The following is a 21,575-nucleotide window of genomic DNA, read 5'->3' as shown; positions in this document are numbered from 1 at the left end:
GGATTCCAGGCCTGGGCCACTGTGCCTGGCCTCTTACTGACCTCTTTTATCCAGTAGTTCTCCTGCTGTGAGCATGTCTCAGATTTGCCTAGAGAGCTTCTTAAAATGCAAATTGTGGGTCTGCATTCCTGTTTCTGATTATGCAGGTGAGGATGGGATTAACTCTGGACAACCTTATTCTTTTACCATCAGATTGTTTTAAACCTCTGCTGTGATTGGTATTTTTTATATTTACTGGTAAATTTTCCATTTTATTGAAGTCTTCAGATCACCTTATGTAACACGGACCTTAGTGTTGGAACTCTTTTGTACTTACCTGTTTTTCCCCCTTTCTTGTGTTTTCATTTTCCTAGATTGGATTCAGTTACTTATTTTGCTTTTATTTCTTCCTGCTTTCTTTCTGTATATTTTTTCAGTTTTTTTAAAGTTATTTTACTAAATAAAAAAGAATGGAAGTAAATGAATACATAAAGCTATTACTTCTTTATTGGGCCTGAGTTATTTTGCAGTATTGTATAGATGCTGACAGATGTGTGCCAATTGTGGTTTTCATTTTGATTTCCTCTTGGACCCAGGAGTTTTTAAAGTTTGGTATGCTAGAGAACTTATCCTAGTCCTGTTCCTCATCTTAAATTACATTGCACAGTGATTAGCGACGTCATCTGTATTTTTTTGAGACAGAGCCTCGCTTCATTGCCCAGGCTGGAGTGCAGTGGTGCAATCTTGGCTCAATGCTACCTCTGCCTCCCAGGTTCAAGCGATTCTCCTGCCTCAGCCTTCTGAGTATCTGGTAATATAAGCGCCTGCCACCACACCCTGGAGGCATAATTAAAATTACAGCTAATTTTTGTATTTTTAGTAGAGATGGGGTTTTATCATGATGCCCACGCTGGCCTCAAACTCCTTACTTAGGTGATCCACCTGCCTCGGCCTCCTAAAGTTCTGGGATTACAGGTGTGATCCACCGTGCCTGGCCAAGAAGTCATCTGTATTAGATCTACTCTTTGGAATCACTTTGAGGTTTTGTGTCCTTTCATGTGGTAAGTTAACCTCCTAAGGAATTTTCTGTATGCTTTTCCTGAATTTCTCATACTCTTTACTCTTTAAATTTGGATGTTGTGTTGGTACATCGTCTGGCTATGGATTTTTCAGTGGTGATTATATCTTGTTAAATTCCTTTCTTGGCGTCTCTTAATGCTTTTGGCCTTACTTTTAATCTTGTCTGATTAGACTGTGTCACCCCTGTCGTATTTTTGCTCTATGTTATGTCTTTTCTTCTTATACACTTTATTTTGAAATAATTTTAGACTCACATAGAACTTGAAAAAAATGTATGGGAGTTTCTGTCACTCCGTGAGTGAGTGGATAAAGAAACTGTGGTACATTTATGCAGTGGAATACTAGTCAGCCATGAAAAAGAACACACAGAACAACTTGAAGGGACCTTACAGGTATTATGCTTAGTGACAAAAGCCAGTCCTAAAAGGTTCTATAGCATGATTCCATTTCTGTAACATTGAAGGAACAACATTATAGTGATGAAGCAGGGGTGAGAGGTTGCCAGGATTTGGAGGGTGTGTCTATAAAAGGGTGGTGAGGAGGAGTTTTTCAGGGGCAATGGAACAGTTTTGCCTCCTCATTGTAGCAGTGGTTACATGAATTGATGCAACTTCATAGAACTTTTCTTGTCTGGGGTTGGGAAACCTTAGACCTGAGACCCAGTGATTTGCTAGAAAGACTCTCAGGACTCAGAAACTGTTGGGCTCAGAGGGAGATGGTGATCGGTCTCTGCAGTTGCAGCCCTTGGGTTATTCTAATCTGTATCTTTTCCTGGTAATAGACATGGCCGTGAGCATGACAGATGTCACTGTGGGCCTCATGAACAAATTATCCAACCTGGAAATGGCTGTGGGAAATTCCTGAACCTGCAGTTGGCATCAGAAGGCCTGGGCAGACTTGGCCAGCCATCTGGAGCACTGTCCCCATAAACTCAGGTTTGCCTTACATCAGGTACTATGTAAAAAACAGTGAAATTCAAATAGGTCTGTGGATAATAGTACTGTACCAAGCTTGTTAGAACAAGTTTATCTGTGTCTACAAAAAAAATAAATAAATAAATGCTGAGATTCTCATGGCAATTGTGTTAAACCTAATAGACCAATTTGGGGATAATTAATACCTTTTTTTGAGACAGGGAAATAGTGTTCACTTTTAAATTTCAGTGCACAGTTGTTCATTGCTGATATATAGAAATACAAATGCTTTTTGTATGTTAACTTTGTATCTTGTGGCCTTACTAAACTCACTTGTTAATTCTAGAAGGGTTTTTCTTTTTTAAAAAGATTTGTTGGGATTTTCTGTGTAGACAATTATGTTATCTGTGATTTTCTCCTTTCCAGGCTCTTTTCCAATGATTTTAACTTTTCTTGCCATGTTACACGGGCCAGGACTTGTAATACTATGCTGAATAGGAGTGGTGAGGCCGGCCACCGTCGGACCTTATCCTATGGGGAAAGAATTCGGTTTTTCATCATGAAGTATGATGTTAGCTGTCGGTTTTTTGTCGATGTTCTTTATGAGGTTGAAGAAGTTTCCTTCAATTCCTAGTTTGAGAGTTTTTATTACAAATGGGGATTGAATTTTATCAAGTGCCTTTTCTGCATTAATTGATATAACCATGTGTTTTTCCTTCTTCAGACTATTAATATAGTGAGTTAGTGTGATTTTGAATGTTTGCATTCCATTTCTGGATTAACCCCACCACGTCATAGTGTCTTATAGTCTTTGCACATGGCTAGGTCTGCTTTACTGAGACTTTATTGAGAACTTTTGTGCATACATTCATAAAGGATGGTGGACCCTAGTACTGTTTTTCTCTAGTTTTGGTATCAGAATCATTGTTGGCCTCATGAGAAGTGCTGTCTCCCCTTTTATTTTTGGAAGACAGTGTATAGAATTAATATTTCTTTACATGTTTAGTAAAATTCACCAGTGACATCATCTGGCTTCAGAAAGTGCTTTTGGATGGGTTTCAGCTTCAGATTCTCTTTCATCTTCAGTGAGTTTTTGGTAGTTTTTGGTTTTCAGGGAATTGGTTTATTTCATCTAACCTGTTGACTTTGGGCACATAAAGATGTACACAGTGCTATTTGTTATTGCTGGGATATCTTGAAAGATTGGTGGCGATACATGTTCTTTTCATTCCTGACATTGGTCATTTGTTTCTCTGCCCTTTTTTCTTTGATAAGCTTCTTGCAAGGGAGTTTTATTGATCTTTTCAAAGAACTAGGTTTTGATTTTCCTCTTTTGGCTTTAGTTTGATTTCTGCTCTTTATTTTGGTGACTGTTTCTGTGCTACTCATGGATGGTGTGTTGTACAAATATAAATCAAGCTAAGTTGCTTAATGGTGGTGTCCAAGTCTACTGTATCCTTAATGAAAAGATCTTTGTTTTCATGTCTACTTTATACTTTGTTAGCATTTTTGTCTTACTACAACTTTATCCCTATTTTTTCCTCCAAAAGTTTTATTTTATAGGGTATAAACAAGAGTTAAGAGTCATTTTGATTGCTATTGCAAATGCCAATTGACCCTGGTTTTTTGGTTATTTATTTTTTAATGGGAAGTATATTTCTTGGGCCAGCAATGTGCCAAGGGCTCGTGAAAAGTGGAGCAGGAAGCCTCCCCGCCGCTGGGGGAAGCACCCCTTAGCAGACTGTGTAAGCGGCGTAATTCAGCCCTAACCTCTTAATGGTTCCATGGGTTGGCAGCTTCGGGGAATGCCGCCCACTGCTCTGCAGGTTTCTTCTCCAGCCAGCCCTGTGTGTGCGTCTCATGAGGTTGGCCTGCCTGTGCATCTCTTCCTGTAGCCGTGCATGGTGTTATAGGTTATAGAGGGGCTTTTTCCCAGGCTGCGAATCCTGCCTTGGAGGACTTTGGACTCTGCCTGGAACCCGGGCCAGGTTCCACTCTGATCTTCTTTATCTTGTTCTGCCCCAGCTGTTACCACCCCCGGCAGCCTTCTGCATAGCTACTGTGGCCGGGTGCAATAGTTGCTTTTACCTGACAACTTGACCAGGCTGAGCTGATTTCGTCAAACAATGGTCTAGATGGTGCCGTGTAATTAATACGTAAGTCAAGAGGTTTGAAGTAAAACAGATGATCTTTCATAATGTGAGTGGGCCTTATCCAGTCAGTTGAAGACTGTAAGAGAAAAGGCTGAGCTCCCTTGAGGAGGAATTTCTGCCTTCAGTCTGCACCACCCGCTCTTCCCTGGGTCTCCAAGATGCTGGCCTGCCCTCAAGATGCGAGACTTGCCAGCCACAACAGTCCTATGAGCAGTTCCTTAAGCCTCTGCATCTCTCTCCATCCTGTTGGTTTTGTTTCTCTGGTGAGGCCTGACTAGTAGCTGGGGGGTTCTAGTTCTGTCCTCATTTCTTGAGAGATGAAGATGGGGTTCCCCTTCTGGTTCTCGTTGGCGGTTCTGGCCTGGCTTCACGCAGGAGAACAGCATGGAGACCTGTCTCCTCTGCCATCTTTCCCATGGAAGAGCTGATCTGTTTTACGAAGTCTTTGGGGCTGTGGGATATAAAGCTTGTCTGCAGGCAGGAGGAGATATTGCATTTCCTGGTTCTAGAGAAAAAGGCCACTTGCTTTTTTTTTTTTTTTTTTTTTTTTTACCAAATCTTGCTTTGTTGCCCAGGCTGCAGTGCAGTGGTGCAGTCTCTGTCTCCTGGGTTCAAGCCATTCTTGGCCTCAGCCTCCCGAGTAGCTAGGATTACAGGAGTGCATCACCATGCCCGGCTACTTTTTAAAAAAAATTTTTAGTAGAGACAGCGTTTTGCTGTGTTGGCCTCCAGTGATCCTCATGCCTTGGCCTCCCAAAGCGCTGGGATTACAGGCAAGAGCCACCATGCCCAGCCCTACTCTTTATTTCCAAAAGCCCAGGCTTTCCTCTAGGCCATTCAGGATGGATTACTGCTTACCCCACATGGCCATGAACACAGGGCTGTGGGTTCCAACCTGGCCACTTGTATGAAAAACCCTAAGTAAATGCATCAAAAGAATAATTAGCACTTTATTAAAAAAGCCCTTGTTTTATGATGAGGAAATGGGGCCTCCAGGAGGACAATGGTCAGAGTGTGGCCATCCTATGCCCCGCCTGGCAGGAGCCTTGTGTATCTGTCACGAGTGGCCTGCCTCACTGCAAGCTGTGGCACAGATAACGTAGATAGACGCGGTTAATAAAAATCATTGTGATTTAATAAATAGTGTGACGTTTCTGTACAGGGCCCTCCTGTCTGTCCCAGAGCCAGCGGGAGTGCTGGATGGTTGTGGGCCTGGGTCTCTCGAGACCACGAGATTCCTGCAGCTTTCCCAGTTGGAAAAATCGAGCTAGTGACCGAAGGCTGCAGGTCCTAAAAGTCTCCCCTGAATCGTAGACACGGCAGGGGCCGCAGTCACATACAAATCGAGATGATGAGAGAGGCTGCCACGGAGGGAGGTCCACTACACAGCTTCGTGGCGCGTCTGGACTCGCTCGGTGCTGCAGCAGTATTTTTCTCCTAGTTTGAGGAGCTCTGACAAAATGAAGACGGATGAGGCCAATCCAGTTAAAAACAGCAGATCTGCCAAAGGGGAAAACAGAAGAGTGTCTGAGGGCACAGGCAGTAAGTACCTTCCCTGCAAGTCCTCCTAATCAAGTTAGAGGTGCAGGAGGACCAGCCCTTTCCATTCCCCTAAGCGGGGAGATCTTCCCAACCCCAGATCTAAAATGCTGCAGTTCCAGAAGGCCCTGCGCGTGTTTCCAGGCAAACTCCAGGCGGCTCCAGAGCACAGGGTGGGTCCAGCGGGCAGCTTTTTAAATTAAAAAAGCCCTCATTTTATGATGAGGAACTCGGGCTAGAAGGGGAATGGGTGCCCATCCCCGATAGCAGCTGTCCCCGCGTGCTGCTGCTTGAAAATGTCCCGAGTGACCCATCTGGGCTCCCTGTCCCGTGCACCCCGACGCGGTCCCTGGGATTCATTCCTAATGCCTCCCTCGCTCCTCTTGTGCAGAACCATCCCTGCCCACGCACAACCCCTTCAGCTGTGGGAAGCTGACTTCCTTCCCAGCGTGTGGAAACATCCAGGGAGCAGATTGTTTTGTGTGTGTGTCTGGGTGGGGGGGGTCCTCTTCTTCTGTCTGTTCCTACAGGGCATTCACTGGTGACCTACACTGACACTGCCTTGCGGAAGACAAGGCAGAGTCGAGCAGCCCAGTCTTGGCTGGAGGTCGTGAGGACCGTTGCCACTGCAGCCTCTGGCCTGATGGATAATAGAATGACCCACTCTGAGCCCTGCCATGGGGGATGGGCCCGTGGGGGCTGCCTCCTTTGTCCTCTACTCCGGGCTGGGAGTGGCCATCAGCACCCTGGGAAGAAGGGTGGGGTCGATGACTTGCCCCTGGCTTCCACCCAGCCCTTCCCTCGCCCCACACCTGCCGTCACCGCAGCTTCAAAGTTGCCACTCTCGCTTGGCTGAGGATGTCGGGGAGTCCACACCAGGGTGTGTGCCCTTGGAAAGCCATCATGACTGAATCATGTCCCTTTCAGCCAAAACTGGAAGGCAGTCCAGCTCCCTGTCTTCAGGTGACCAGATCTGTAAGTCACACTACTAGCCCCAGGGTCAAATCCAGGCTCCCCAGCTGGGGGCACACCCCAGGCTGAGTCCTGACCTCACTCAGCTCCCTTCCGCCTCCCTGCACGTGCTCTGAGCCTCCAGCCGATGCCTGGGATCCCGATGCCCTTTGGGCCCCAGACCCTACTCCAGAGCGAGGGGCATCTTCCTGGGGGTTTGTGTGTGTCCTCTGTGCCCCCCTCACTTAGCCCACATTAGAGTTCCCTCCTGTGAGGACAGAAGAGCCCCGAAGAGGGAGCCGGCCTCTGGTGAGCTGCACTGACCCCTCCTGGGCTGCGGTTCCCCACCTGGCAGCTGCCGCCCACCACAGCCCTGGTCTAGGTCACCAGTTCACGTCCCTGCCACTCACCAAGCGCTCCCAGGTTCTCTGTCTGGAAGACCCTCTGCAGCGGGGGGATGTAAATGACCACCAGCTGCCCCAGGATGGACCCAAGGACGGAGTAGAGGAACATGCGGTTCCTGAGAAAGCCGATCTCAAATATTAGCTTGGTCTGCGGGAAGAAGGTTACATGGGGGCTTGTGCGCTGTCCACACTCCAGGTAAAGGCAGGGGAGCCCTGGCTGCCCACGCTGAGCCAGGGCTGCTCAGTGCTGTGAGCAGCACCAGGGCGCTGCTGTCGAGAACACCCTGCAGCTCTGCAGAGATGGGTCAGCCCGGGTCTCACCTGAGAGCGGCAGGTCAATGCGTTGAAGAGATCGAAAAACACAAAACAAGTGAATGTCATCGTGGTGGTGCGGGGAGTGCTCGCTCTGTCTTCAGGCATCTGGAAGGCAAGGAAGCAGGCAAGAGGTCACACGGGAAGAGACACCATCCATCCTGAACCAAAGAGCACAGGCCTGCCTGGCGGCTCCTGGGACACGGCCCCGGCCACTTATAAGCTCATTAAGAGGACTTGGTGACACAGCTTCATTCAGGTGTGTGGTCAGCAGGTGCTCACCAGAGTCTCCGCAGCACACGCTGGTTTGCTGCCACCATGAGGATAGGGGCAGGGTACCTACAGGTGGAGGTAACCCCGCCTCCTCCAGGAAGTAAGTAACTGTCTGCCAGGGAGGTGACGCCACTCCAATTAAACCCACACAGTGAATGTCACTTCCTACAAGGCTGGCTGGCTGACCCCCAAGAAGATGAGGGCCTGTGAGGTGGCTGAGAAAAGCCCTGGAATCCTCCCCGGCCTTGAGCCCTGCAGGGCCACAGACGAAGGCTTGGGGTGGCCGCCCCGGCAGGGTATGGCTGGAGCTAAGACCAGACCAGCCCCCCGTCAGATGTTCCTGGGCAGTTCTCTTTTTTTTTTTTTGAGATGGAATCTCACTCCGTCACTTAGGCTGGAGTGCAGTGGTACGATCTCAGCCCACTGCAACCTTCTGCCTCCCAAGTTCAGGTAATTCTCCCACCTCAGCCTCCCAAGTAGCTGGGACTACAGATGCCCATCTGGCTAATTTTGTATTTTTAGTAGAGATGAAGTTTCACCATGTTGGCCAGGCTGGTCTTGAAATCCTCAAGCGATCCATCCGCCTCAGCCTCCTAAAGTGTAGGATTACAGGCATAAGCTACCATGCCTGGCTAATTTTTCTGTTTCCAGTAGAGACAGGGTTTCGCCATGTGGAGCCAGGCTCGTCTCAAACTCCTGCCCTCAGGTAATCTGCCTGCCTTGGCCTCCCATAGTGCTGGGATTATAGGCATGAGCCACCATGCCCAGCTGGCACTTTTCAGCTCAACTTCCGAACACCTGAGGAGAGGCTTCTCTGCCTGGCCCGGGCAGCATGCCACCACTTCCCTCCTGCACTCAGCGCCAGATCAGAGGGTTGAGCCATGAGCTCGCAGCTGAGTCTCCTGGAGCAAGTGTGTTAAAGTGGAGGCGGAGATAGGGCCTGGGCATCTGATTTTTTAGATGCCCAGGGGTGCTGACACCACTGCTGGAACCCCACTCTGAGGACCACCGGCTTGGACCAAAGAGAGCCCGTCTCTCCCACCCCAAGCTGGATAAGACCTTGACTGCCTTCCCAGGTGAGTAAGAATACTCGGGAAATATAGAGCTGTTTTGCTAGGGGCAGAGGGAGGAGCAAGTGAAAGTAGACTCTGGGCTGGGCAGGAGGAGAGCTGGAGGAAAAATGGACTCAGGGTGCCTGGCTGGGGTCCCACCCCCTTCCTGCACATGGGCTGTGATGTAAAAGGTCCTGGGGTCAACCTGCCTCATTTCCCACCTAGGTCATTGCCCGTCCTGGCCCAGAGCTCCCTGAACCTGCAGGCCATGAAAAAGTGACAGGACCAGATCCGAAGCAAACAGTCACCTCTAGACAATGAGGAGGATCTTTTTCCTGTTTCCACTTGTTTCCTGGTAACAATAAAAGGAACAGTGGGCATCCTGTCCATCTTAACTCTGGTCCCGGCCATGACATCCCCATCCCGCTGGCCTCTGCAGTTTGCAGGCACACACCTGGCAACTTCCCTGCTTTCAGGGTCACCCAGCCCCTCCGCCTCAGGCCTCCCCTCCCTCTGATGGCATCACACTGTCCTGTGTGTGTACGTGTTTGCCTCTCCCAGATGTGAGCCACGGCAGGAGGGCAGGGCCTGCAGTCCCCAGCGTCTGCACTGCACCAGGGCTTGAACAAGCAGTGGAGGCCCTCACTCACCTCCTTCCAGAAGATAAAGAGGGTCCCACTGATGATGATGGCCGCAGACATGAGGATCTTCAGGATGAGGGCTCTGCTGAGGATGGTGTCCCCCACGCTCCGTGGTGGCTGCCTGAGGGCGTCTTTGTCAACGGGCTCTACGCCCAGGCTGCTCCCAACAAAACACAGACACTTGGAAATGAACCAGGGATGTAAAAAGGATGTTTGAAACGGCTGTACCTACATCTTCCAGGACGAGTTGGCACAGTGGGCAGGGCCAGGCATTTGCTGAATGCCCCCAGGCATCCCGCATGTCCTCTTTGGCGCCTTCCAGAAGCCCCAGAGCCTGGGCCCCTCCATCTGTCCCCAGACAGTGAAGGAAGACCACCAAGTGAGGCCAACCACACACAGTTCCATACGCCCAGGTGCACTCCATCACCACGTGGGGACCCCCAACGTTGGGCCTGGAGAAACAGGCTCTGCCCTCTGCAGGGCCCTTCGTCTGTCAAGGAAGACCTGCCTCCAGCCAACTCCACACAGCAGGGTTGAGGCTAGACCAGCAGGGGGCGGCGTGGCGAGAGCATCGGGGAGACGCCCCACTGCTCAGACACAGCTGAGGCCTGCTTCGTGGCCCCACTTCTGCTCCCGGGGAGTGGGGGTAGGAGAGGTAGCCCTCACACTTGGCTGTGGGGACACAAATGGGGACTCTTTCCCTTGGCAGCTGTCAATGGTGACAACAGCAACACTGAGTGAGCTGCAGAAGTACCATCGGCTCTGCGCGCACACGGTTACGTTCGCATGGCCACGTGGGTCCCCTGACTCCAAAGCTCATTCCTTCCCCTGGGCCACTCGGCTAGCTTAATATCCCCTTGTTGTTGGGGATATTAAGTTGCACCACAGGTGAACTCCTGAACACCTACTGAGTAACACGTACTTTATCTCTAGACAGCAGGGATAAAACAAACTCTGCCTCAATGAAGCTGATGTTCTAAAGGGGAGCCAGATCATAATCACATCCATAAAGAAAGGTATGGACGTTATTTCCTCTCTACGGAAAAACACAGCAGCATGAGGAGATGGAATGGGAGTGCAATCAGGGAAGACTTCCTGAAGGCAGTGACCGGAATGAAGAATGAGAACAAGCCAGGCAGGCTGCCCAGGGAGAGCATCCCGGCAGAGGGAGCAGAAAGTTGCATCCTCTGCCAGCCCAGGTACTTTCTCCTCTGCCTTCTACCCTCAGGCTCACTCCAGTGCCAGCCACTCCAGTTTTCTGGGAACTCCTGATGGAAAGTGGCTGTGTTTGTTCATCCCTATAGCCTTGGGGCACAGCCAGCAGCCCCTGGGGGAAGCCCCGCAGGGGGGTAACGAGACGCAGGGCCCCGCCTGGCCTTACCTCTGTGCCGGGGGCCCATCCATGATGATGTTGATCCACAGGATCTGCATGGCGTTGAGAGGGCTGGGCAGGTTGAACACGGTGGACAGAGTGATGAGACTCAGGGCAGAGATGCTCCTGCGGGGCACACACAGCCCGTCAGGGCTGCCCAGCAGGCTTGGCACCTCATGCCCTCGGGAAGCCGGCCTCTACTTACGTGCTCAGCTGGAATCGGACAAAGTTTTTGATGTTGTAAAAAATCCCCTTCCCTTCCTCCACTGCATTCCTGCGAGAGAAGAGAGCCGTTCACTCTCAGAGGCCCTGCGGGAGGGCTCCAGCAGCTGTGTCGGTTGCTGCAAGGGGCAGTGGTGACGCGCACAGATGGATGTCAGACTTGGACTTGCGGGCTTTCTTGGGGACACATCCGTAGGAGATGGTGGTGTTCTAACAGGTGCCCCTCGGCCACTGGGGACTGATCCTCAAGCCACTTTGCCCTTCTGTGCCAAGGGTACATTCGATGCCTCCAATCGGACATAAATTACGCTCCTGTCAAGCCCAGGGACCCCATCCCTGCCCAGACTCCCGAGTGCTCCATGCCTCCCAGCGATTCACCAAAGAAAAGAGGCACAGCAAAACCAGTCGGGCTTGAAAGGTCCGGGGGACAGCAAGGAGGGAGAGGGGGGAGACTGGAGGACGCTGCCTACTTGTGTCTTTAGAAGGCTCTTCAAGGAAGGCCTTTTAAACCTTGACCTGGGGTCACTAATATAGAAAAGCAATCTATGCACCACCCCCACCCCCAGATTTTACTAAAAAATTTTGCAAAAGAACTGTAGAGCTGATAGGACTTTTTTTTTTTTTGACTGTGTTAGGGCTTCCTATGATGAGTCAGTCGTGGAGACGCCTTTGCAAAGTGGGTGATCACACCTAACCTTGGCATTTGTTCATTTGAATTTCTGACATCAGCCTCAGAAAAGCTTTCCCTTGCTCATGCTTGTAACTCCAGCACTTTGGGAGGCCAAGGTGCGTAGATCAGGAGGTCAGGAGTTTGAGACCAACATGGTGAAACCCCATCTCTACTACAGATACAAAAAATTAGCCAGGTGTGTTGGCACATGCCTGTAATCCCAGCTACTTGTGAGGCTGAGACAGGAGAATCACTTGAACCCGGGAGGCGGAGGTTGCAGTGAGCTGAGATCTCGCCACCGCACTCCACCTCGGGCAATAGGGGGCGACTCCGTCTCAAAAATTTTTTTTTTCTCTCATCCCCAACTACTGTGATTTACTTATGAGGAAGGAGTTTGAACTAATTAAAATTAGATCCTGAGGGAAGGTAAATGTATTAAGAAAAAAATACATAAAAGGGAAACAGAAAAAATGGTTTTGTACAATCCTAGAACCTAGAGAGCCCACCAGCGGTTTTCAGTGCATGAGATGTGCGTATCAACATGCCAGCGTCCAACCTTTCTCACCTGACACTCCAGTGTGAGCGTGTCTTTGGCTGCAGGTTTGCCTTATAGATTCAGCTGCTGCCACCGGCCTGAGCCAGTAACACACGGAACACACCTGCAGGCAGCGAATCCCATCTCTGCTTCGTGTCTGTAACGTGCCCCAGAAGTCACAGACCCCATGACCCTGCTTTGAGAGGCTGTTGGTGTTTGAGGTTGGAGGCACTGCCACAGTGATGAACCCCAAGATTGAGCTCTCCCTGGGGACTCCTTGAGATCCCCTGTATCTCCACAGTAGCAGGTCCCAGGGAGAAGCTGGTGACCCCAGGCCTTTTTGCAACTAAGAAACTACCAAAAGGGCAGCTTACATGATGGCTGAGAAGTCATCATCCACCAGGATCATGTTGGCGGCCTCTTTGCTGACGTCCGTCCCTGTCTGCCCCATGGCGATCCCGATGTCTGCAGACTTCAGGGCCACTGCATCATTCACGCCATCCCCAGTCATGGCCACAATCGCCCCCAACTCCTGCAGAGCCTTTGGACACAGCAGCCATGAAGGCCTGCAGCCCGAGGACCCCTCCTGGCTCCTCCCTTCCCTTCCAGTGCTCTGCCAGGCACACCACCTGGCCAGCTGCAGAGACCTCTGTCTGGAGGGCACCAGAGTCTGAATCCCAGCTTCACCCACATTAGCTGCAGGAACTGGGCGAGCCCTTGACCCTCTCGACCTCAGTTTCCCCATTTGCAAAGTGGGAGCAACTGTTCCTTCTTCCCAGGGCTGTTGTGAAGCCCAAACTAAGATGATGGATGTGACAGTGCCCAGCACAGTCAGCAAGGGCTCAGAAAGGTTATCCATCACCAATAATAGTAATAAAAGGCCGGGCGCGGTGGCTCACACCTGTAATCCCAGTACTTTGGGAGGCCGAGGCGGATGGATCATAAGGTCAAGAGATCGAGACCATCCTGGTCAACATAGTGAAACCCCGTCTCTACTAAAAATACAAAAAATTAGCTGGGTGTGGTGGCCTGTAAACCCAGCTACTTGGGAGGCTGAGGCAGGAGAATTGCCTGAGCCCAGGAGGCGGAGGTTGCGGTGAGCCGAGATTGCGCCATTGCACTCCAGCCTGGGTAACAAGAGCGAAACTCCGTCTCAAAAAAATAAAAAAATAAAAGATGCAGCCCTAAAAACCATGAGGTACCTGGTAAGTACTACTACCTTCTTTGAGAAGTAATTCACATAGGGATTTACTCTACAGAACTAAAAATAACACAAAAGAAGAAAGCCCATCTGCTAAAAGAGCTCCAGGGCAAACGTTCAGAGTGCACGCAGGCAAGAAAAGCACGCTTTCACTTTCCACCTGTTTTAGTTTTGGGATGCAGGGTCACAAGATCACAGCAGCTCTTCATTGGACACCTGCTGTGTGCCTGGCTTTGTTCAGCTCTCTCACCAACACTGCGAATTAGCTGACAGCATTCACAGTCCCCCCATTTTACAGAGGAGGAAACTGAGGCACAGAGTTGAATAACAGGAATAATGCCAAAGAGCGCCCAGCACATTGGGAGGCCGAGGCGGGCAGATCACCTGAGGTCAGGGGTTGGAGATCACCCTGGCAAACATGGTGAAACGCCATCTCTACTAAAAATACAAAAATTAGCTGGGTGTGGTGGTGCACACCGTAATCCCACCTGCCTGGGAGGCTGAGGCAGGAGAATCGCTTGACCCTGGGAGGCAGAGGTTGAAATAAGCTGAGATTGTGCCACTCACTCCAGCCTGGGTGACAGAGTGAGACTCCGTACCGCCCCCCACCAAAAAAAAAAAAAAAAGGCAGCCTCTTGTAGTTTTACCCTCTGCATTATCCACTTACGGCTCTCTTTTCAGCCTGTGTGGCAAGGGTCCCCCAGTTATCCACTCCTTCTTAAAAGGACCCCCAGGCTCACTGGAGCTCGTGTCCACCCTGCTAGAGATGACACTTCCCAGCATCCCCTGCAGCTAAACCTGGACCTGTTCTGGCCAAGGGGCTGTGAGCACAAGTGACACTGGCAACTTCAGGGCCTCGTCCTCTCCGAGGGGGCTGCCCACCCGCCCCTGCTCCTCCTCCTCCCTCCCCAGGCTGTGAAAAGGTAACCCCTGCGGCAGCTGCCCTGGACCTAGAGAAGGAAGCCACGGTCGAGCCCTGCACTGTGCGCGCCTTGCCCAGCGAACCTTGATGATTTTCAGCTTGTGCCTTGGGCTGGTCCTGAAGAACACGGACACCTGGACATGGATACAGGGACGGTGAAGAATCAGATTTCAGAGCTGTGACCCAGCCCCACCGCCAGCCGTGCCTCCGGAGACCCACCTTCCCCACGAGGTCGGCCAGCTCGCCCTTCTCCACGCCGTCCACCTCCTCCCCGGACATGGCTTGCAGCTTCCCGTCTCCCAGGCCAATGTTTCTCCCTGCAGGAGAACCTGCTCTGAGGGCCGGCTCCGAGGCCCCCTCCCCCGCCCCGCTCCTAGCCCTACGTTGGCCATGGACAACACCAAGAATAAAACCACGCTGGAGACAGTGTCCTGGGCACCCCCCGTGCCGTGTGGCCTCAATGCTCTCCACAGGATTAACTGACACCGAACACTTCATTATCCCCACTTTACAGATGAGGAAACAGAGGAGTGACCTATCCGAGCTCACACAGCTGATAAGGAATAACTCTGGAAGCTCACACGGCTCTCATTCCAAAGCCCATGGACCTTTTCATAGCACCAGGCAGGGGAGGGGGAGAGGCAGGAGGAAGGAGGAGGAAGAGATTCATGGGCCTGGCTTTGTTTAATCCTCTCACCAACCCTGTGAATTAGCTGATGGCATTAACAGTACCCCTATTTTACAGAGGAGGAAACTGAGGCACAGAGTTGAATAACAGGAATAATGCCAAGGAATGCCCAGCACTTGGGAAGGCCAAGGTGGGCGGATCACCTGAGGTCGGGAGTTTCAGACCAGCCTGGCCAACATAGCGAAACCCTGTCTCTACTAAAAATACAAAATTAGCCAGGTGTGGTGGTGCACGCTGAAATCCCAGCTACTTGGGAGGCTGAGGCAGAAGAATCACTTGAACCTGGGAGGCAGATGTTGAAGTAAGCCGAGATTGTGCCACTGCACTCCAGCCTGGGTGACAAAGTGAGACTCAGTACTGTTCCCCACCAAAAAAAGAGAAAAGATAGCATCTGTTGTAGTTTTCCCCTAAACTACAAGTTAAGGGAGGAGGAGAAAGGAGAAAAAAGAAAGGAAGAGGAAGAGGAGGGAGAAGAAGGGAGGGAGAAGGGAGGAGGAGGAAGGATGAGGATGGGGGAGGAGGCTGCTAGCCCTCTATTGATGAAGAGACCGAGGGTCAGAGTGGTTCAACGGTTTGCCAAGGGTACGGCAGACTCAAACTACGTGGGCATGAGGCTGCTTGTGATGATAGTGGATGAAAAGCCCCTGACACATCGTAGGGCTTCACTATCCATGAGGACTTTTACCCTTTGGCAGAACCTGCCAACATTTCAGAAACAGGGATACCTCGGAAGATGGAATGCTGGCCCATGAATCTCAGCATCTTTTCTAAGCCCATAGGACTCGACATGAGCACTACTGACCGAGTTAGCTGAGGCTTCCCTATGGTAGCAGCACCCCATGGTAAAGGATGGACGGGTCCTTTCATCCTCAATCCCCACCCTGTCCCGGTTACCTATGGCCAAGGCCGTCTCCAGAGCATCTCCTGTTATCATCTTCACGGACACGCCTGATTCGGAGAGAACCTGAACCGCTTCCTTCACGCCAGCCCTCGGGGGATCGATGATGCCCACGAGACCCAGAAATGTCAGCCGCCCCAGCTCGGGCCCAGAAGCCAGGGCCAGCACTGCAGAGAGAGGGAGGGAAAGGAGGGGTCACTGGGGGGTTAGGGGCTGTTTTTCTGTGTTTTGTGTTTTTCTTGAGAGGGAGTTTCATTCTTGTTGCCCAGGCTGGAGTGCAGTGGCACCATCTTGGCTCACTGCCCAGGTTCAAATGATTCCACTGCCTCAGCCTCCTGAGTAGCCCGGATTGCAGGTGCTCACCACCATGCCCAGCTAATTTCCGTATTTTTAGTAGAGAAAGGGCTTCACCCTGTTGGTCACGTTGCTCTCAAACTCCTGACCTCAGGTGATCTTCCCACCTCAGCCTCCCAAAGTGCTGGGATTACTGGTGAGCCACCGCACCCAGTTGTTAGTTCCCAGCCAGCCTGCACCATGGCCCAGATCCTCCTCGGTCTGCAGGGGGCTCAGGCAGCAAGTTCCTAGACTGCAAAGGGAGGGCAGAGATGCCTCCAGTGGCTCTCAGGCCTGTGAAGATGCACATCAGAGAGGGAAGCCAGAAACAGCCACGTAGCAGAAAGCATCACTGCTGTCCACTTGATATAGCTTGGCTGTGTCCCCACCAAACCTCATCTTGAATTGTAGCTCCCGTAATTCCCATGTGTTGTGGGAGGGACCTGGTGGGAGGTAACTGAATCATGCCGGTGGCTTCCCCATACTGTTCTGTGGTATTGAATAGACTCATGAGAGCTGATGATTTCCTAAGATGTTTCCTCTTTTTCTTGGCTCTCATTCTCTCTTGCCAGCTTCCATGTAAGACGTACTTTTCACCTTCCGCCATGACTGGAAAATCAATGTTTGGGGTGCAGCCCATTCACCTGCCCCAGGAAACAGCAAGGGAGGGTCCCCTCTTCTCTGGATTAACAGGGGTCGGTGAGGAGCTGGGGTGAGGTGGGGGCCTCTCTGCCTTTCATCTGACCACCAGGTTCCAAGCATGTGTCGCTGCTGTCAGCATGCTGCCTGACTCCTTGGGACAGGTGACCTTCTTGATGGGGGACCCTGCTTGAATGCCCTTAAAAGTCAACACTGGCTGGGCACGGTGGCGCACGCCTGTAATCCCAGCACTTTGGGAGGCCCAGGCGGGCAGATTACGAGGTCAAGAGATCGAGACCATCCTGAACAACATGGTGAAACCTCATCTCTAGTAAAAATACAAAAAAAATCAGCCGGGCGTGGTGGCAGGTGCCTGTAGTCTCAGCTACTCAGGAGGCTGAGGCAGGAGAATTGCCTGAACCTGAGAGGCAGAGGTTGCAGCGAGCCAAGATCGCACCACTGCATTCCAGCCTGGCAACAGAGCAAGAATCTGTCTCCAAAAAAAAAAAAAAAAAAAAAAATGAGGTTATGTTACATGCAAACTTAAAGCTCTGGACTGGGGCCAGGCACTGACCTCGCAGACCAAGCGACCCCATCCTCTTCTCTTCCTGCAGGTAGAATGACCTCTGCTGGGGCGTCAGCGGCAGGGGGATGCCTCCATTGTTGTACATTGTGCAGTAGCGAATCACCTCTTCCAAGGCCCCCTTCATGAAGTAAATGTCTTCCTGATCCTTAGAAAAGACAAAGGGAAGAAATCCACTGTCACTGGATGCCTTGGTTCATAGTGACCATCACCCCACTCTGCGCAAGATTATAAAGACACGCATGGGGACGTATGTGGCGGAGTTATTTACAGTGGGCTAGCGCTGTTCACAGAGGCTGGATGGATTCACTAAATTCCGGAATCCATCCCGAGAATGTTGGTTGATCTTCTGCCCTCATTCTTCTTTCAGTTCCCTTGCTACCGTTGCTCAGAGTATCCTGTATGTTTCAATAACCGGAGGTATTATCCCAGCTTGGGCTGTGCCTCTGGGTGTGTTTCACTGTGAATATTTTCGGTTAGACTGCTGCTTCCCTAGGGCAGCACCAAGTCTGTTTCGTACCCACCCCCAGCGTGTGGCTTGTCATAGTGAACCCACATGAGTAGCTGATCATTCCTCCCACGCTTTTGTTCAGCTCTGTCATGAGAAATGTGTAGACTCTAAGCTCCATGTGGGCAGGCCCTGGGTCAGAGAGAGTCACACTGTATCCCCAGCCTCACTACTGGACCTACCTGGCTCACGGGGGTGTACATCCTATTATAAGTTAATATTAATTATAATATAATGTAATAGTTAATATATTAATTATTACATTATAACATTTTAAATTTATTAATTTTATAATTATAATGTATAATTACTATTAAAATATATAATTATATTACAATTAATATTGCATATTATAAATATATGTTAAAATTATTAATGTAATATATTAAAATAGTATAATTAATAAACTTATAATACATAATGTATTATAATTAATATTATAATATTATTAATATAACAAGCTTATGTTAACCAACACAGAAAGGCATCTAAGACATAATATTAAAAGAAAATCTTAGGGGAAAAAGCTAATTACAAACACCATAAACAGTGACTTTGTTTTAAAAACTACCAACCAGATGTTGCCATGTGCATATTCAGAACCTGCAGTGCTCCATTACAGACTTAAAACAGTTACCTCTGGGTGGGTGGTTGGGGGGGAGGGAGGAAAGAGGGGTGGAATGAAAAAAGCTTTCATTTTTAAGTCATATTTCTATAGTTTTTCAATGATATTACCACTGCCTTGCAGGGAAAAAGATTGAAAGGTCTAAAAGTTTTCCGAAAATCTGTAATCCCTTCTAAGCCCCTGAAATGTCCATGTGCCCACCCACCCTAGAAAGGCCCTGGCATGAGCTGGCTGAGCCACCCACAGCCCTGAGCAGGACCCGTGAAATCCGCATGGGCAGACACGGTAGATTCCAGAAAGAATGGGAGGAAAGAAGAGGGATGGGGAAAAAGGTAGAAGGCAACAAAAACCTTAAAAAATAGCTTTTAAAGGAAATTTGAAAAGCCACAACAAATCTGAAAAGACAATTTGAAAAATCAGCTGTAATGTCCACCCGGGGTGGCCATAGCTTGGTATGTGTTCCTTTAGTGAGGGACAACGTGTGTGCACACATTGGGATGTACCACCCGGACACGCCTTCGGTACTGAACAATTTGCTCCCCAATATGACAGGGAGATGGGCTGACAAGTATAAAAACTGGCCAGGTGCGGTGGCCAGGTGCAGTGGGAGGCCGAGGCAGGAGGATCACGAGGTCAGGAGATTGAGACCATCCTGGCTAACATGGTGAAACCTTGTCTCTACTAAAAATACAAAAAATTAGCCAGGCATGATGGCGCACACCTGTAATCCCAGCTACTTGGGAGGCTGAGGCAGGAGAATCCCTTGAACCTGGGAGGCGGAGGAGGTTGCAGTGAGCTGATATTGCGGTACTGCACTCCAGCCTGGGCAACAGAGCGAGACTCCATCTTAAAAAAAAAAGAAGAAGTATAAAAAACTTAGCACAGGGTTGCAAAGTGAGGCCTGGCAAGTTAGCGTCTGGCAGGGCCTCAGTCATCTGATAACAGGCTGGTGAATTTCAACACTCGCGCCTGCATCAGAATCCTCAGAAAACAAACGTTACCGGGTCCCACCCCTGGACCTTCCAACTCAGGTCTGGCATGGAACCTGAGATTGTGCATTTCTGATAAACTCTCATGTGATACAGACACTGCTGCCTCAGGCACCCTGCTTTGAGAACTGCTGTTTTAAACAAAAAGCCAGAAGCAGACCCGAGAGAATCAAAGGTTTGACGGTGATAAAGTTTTTCAATGCGTGTGGAACTGCACAGAAGCAGCCAGGAACTTTACAATTATCTTTGAAGTCCGCAGTTTGCTTTATTTCTGGGTGGGGGCCCGGGCGGAAAGAGAGAAGAGGCTGGGGATTGAAAGGTCTCACCTCAGTCTTCGGACTGCATTGCACCGCCATCCACTTCTGCTCTGAACTGAATGGAATCTCTTTTTTTCTTACATATGAATTTTTAATATCACTTAAATCCATCTAGCATAATAAAATGAGACATTTTTAGTGAGTCATCCAAAGCCAATCTCTATACAAAGCTCCGTCCATTTAAATTATTCATTGTTCAAACCACCTCTGGCAGATAATAAATCCAAGCACTGAGCACAAAGAAAAAAGGCCATTCCTCTTGGAATGTCCCACTTGAAAAAAAAAATATATATATATCTCTTCTCTTGGCTGAAGGGCAGACCCGATGGTCTTTGCCACTGAACTGCTTTTATCTGAAACCTGCTTAGAACCAAAACCCTGCAGCATTTTTGCCAGGAGGAACATTTCAGACTTGAAGGTGCAGCAATTTCCCAAAAGGAAACCCCTGAGTCAGCAAGGCAGCCCTGCTGTCCACAGCCCTGGGGCTTTGCCAGCCTGCTGTTGCTTTTTCGTTCTGTTTTGTTTGTGAGACAGAATCTCACTCTGATGCCAGGTTGGAGTGCAGTGGCGAAATCTCGGCTCACTGCACCCTCCACCTTCTGGTTTCAAGTGATTTTCCTGCCTCAGTTTCCTGAGCAGCTGTGACCACAAGCCCACACCACACTCGTGATCCACCCGCCTCGGACTCCCAGAGTGCTGGGACTACAGGTGTGAGCCACCGTGCCTGGCCTGCCATCTGCTGCTCTTTGACGGCTTTTGGATCAGTGATGTGACAATTCAGAGTCTCAGTTTCCCCAAGTGTAAACCAGTCATGACCCACGCATCCCACTACCCTACAGGAGGTGAAAGCGTATTACCTCGAGGGCAAAAAAAACTCCTCCTTTTATGTAGAAAGTGCAGATATGCACACAACACACAGTGTATCTGCAGTATTAAATTCCAGGCGGTGGGGGTGGGGTGATTAGGGAAAAAATACCTAAAACAACTCCTTAGTGCAGTTGAATTGTACCCCACAAAAAATATGTTGAAATCCTAACCCCGGAACCTCTGAATGTGATCTGATTTGGAGGTAGGGCCTTTGCAGGTGTCGGGTTTGCCCTAAGCCAATGCAAACAAATCTAAGAGGGGGAAGGCTGGGCGTGTTGGCTCACGCCTGTAATCCCAGCACTTTGGGAGGCCAAGGCAGGTGGATCACGAGGTCAGGAGATCAAGACCATTCTGGCTAACACGGTGAAACCCCATCTCTAGTAAAACTACAAAAAATTAGGCGTGGTGGCGCACGCCTGTAGCCCCAGCTACTTGGGAGGCTGAGGCAGGAGAATCACTTGAATCTGGGAGACGGAGATTGCAACGAGCTGAGATCATGCCATTGCACTCTTGCCTGGGTGACAGAGCAAGACTCTGTTTCAAAAACATAAAAAGGAGGAAAACACTGTGTGGAGCCATGGTGGGGAGCACCTCGTGATCGAGGCAGAGCTTGGAGTGAGAAGCCAAGGTGGAGACACAGCTTCGAGTGAAGGAACACGTGGGGCCGCAGGTGACACCCAGAAGCTGGGAGATGGAGCCTGGCCCTGCTCACATCTTGATTTCAACTTCTGGCCAACAGAGCTGTGTTTCAATGCGTTTTGGTTACTCTACGTCACCAGCCAGTGGTGCTTTATTTCAGCAACGTTGGGACACTATTCCAGGAGCAATCATGGAAAAAGGTTGGGAACCTCTGGCCTGGCCTCAGTGCCATTTACAGCACGTGAGAGCCTAAGAACCACGACGTGTCT

At 50.0% G+C, this 21,575-nt stretch overlaps 1 protein-coding gene and 2 long non-coding RNA genes across 5 annotated transcripts in view; 2 read left to right on the top strand and 1 right to left on the bottom strand.

Moving 5' to 3' along the window:
• The first annotated feature begins 876 nt into the window (after positions 1-876).
• Positions 877-4,645, top strand: LOC116555702. Its single transcript, XR_004270632.1, has 2 exons — positions 877-1,040; positions 1,841-4,645. It is a non-coding gene; the product is annotated as an uncharacterized LOC116555702 (long non-coding RNA).
• A 407-nt stretch (positions 4,646-5,052) lies between these two features.
• Positions 5,053-21,575, bottom strand: part of ATP2C2 (ATPase secretory pathway Ca2+ transporting 2) — a 93,925-nt gene continuing 77,402 nt past the window's right edge. For 2 of the 3 annotated variants that reach the window (XM_032284568.1, XM_032284569.1), the window contains 12 exons: positions 19,810-19,911; positions 17,353-17,509; positions 15,803-15,973; positions 14,440-14,537; positions 14,304-14,354; positions 12,472-12,638; positions 10,876-10,944; positions 10,680-10,796; positions 9,308-9,455; positions 7,342-7,440; positions 7,027-7,168; positions 5,053-5,626 (listed from right to left, as the gene is read on the bottom strand). In XM_032284568.1, coding sequence (XP_032140459.1) covers positions 5,508-5,626; positions 7,027-7,168; positions 7,342-7,440; positions 9,308-9,455; positions 10,680-10,796; positions 10,876-10,944; positions 12,472-12,638; positions 14,304-14,354; positions 14,440-14,537; positions 15,803-15,973; positions 17,353-17,509; positions 19,810-19,911 — 1,440 coding nt within the window. In that variant the 3' untranslated portion in view covers positions 5,053-5,507. Of the gene's footprint in view, positions 5,627-7,026; positions 7,169-7,341; positions 7,441-9,307; positions 9,463-10,486; positions 10,567-10,679; positions 10,797-10,875; positions 10,945-12,471; positions 12,639-14,303; positions 14,355-14,439; positions 14,538-15,802; positions 15,974-17,352; positions 17,510-19,809; positions 19,912-21,575 lie in introns of all 3 variants that reach the window. The other variant, XM_032284570.1, reaches the window with a different exon arrangement.
• LOC116555701 lies at positions 8,269-11,485 on the top strand. The gene is made up of 2 exons (XR_004270630.1): positions 8,269-8,681; positions 8,883-11,485. It is a non-coding gene; the product is annotated as an uncharacterized LOC116555701 (long non-coding RNA).

The sequence above is a fragment of the Sapajus apella genome, unplaced genomic scaffold (genome assembly GCF_009761245.1).
Source record: "Sapajus apella isolate SASKATOON/1434 unplaced genomic scaffold, GSC_monkey_1.0 scaffold15, whole genome shotgun sequence".
NCBI classification, from domain to species: Eukaryota; Metazoa; Chordata; class Mammalia; order Primates; family Cebidae; genus Sapajus; species Sapajus apella.
This window is presented reverse-complemented; position numbering and strand designations above follow the sequence as displayed.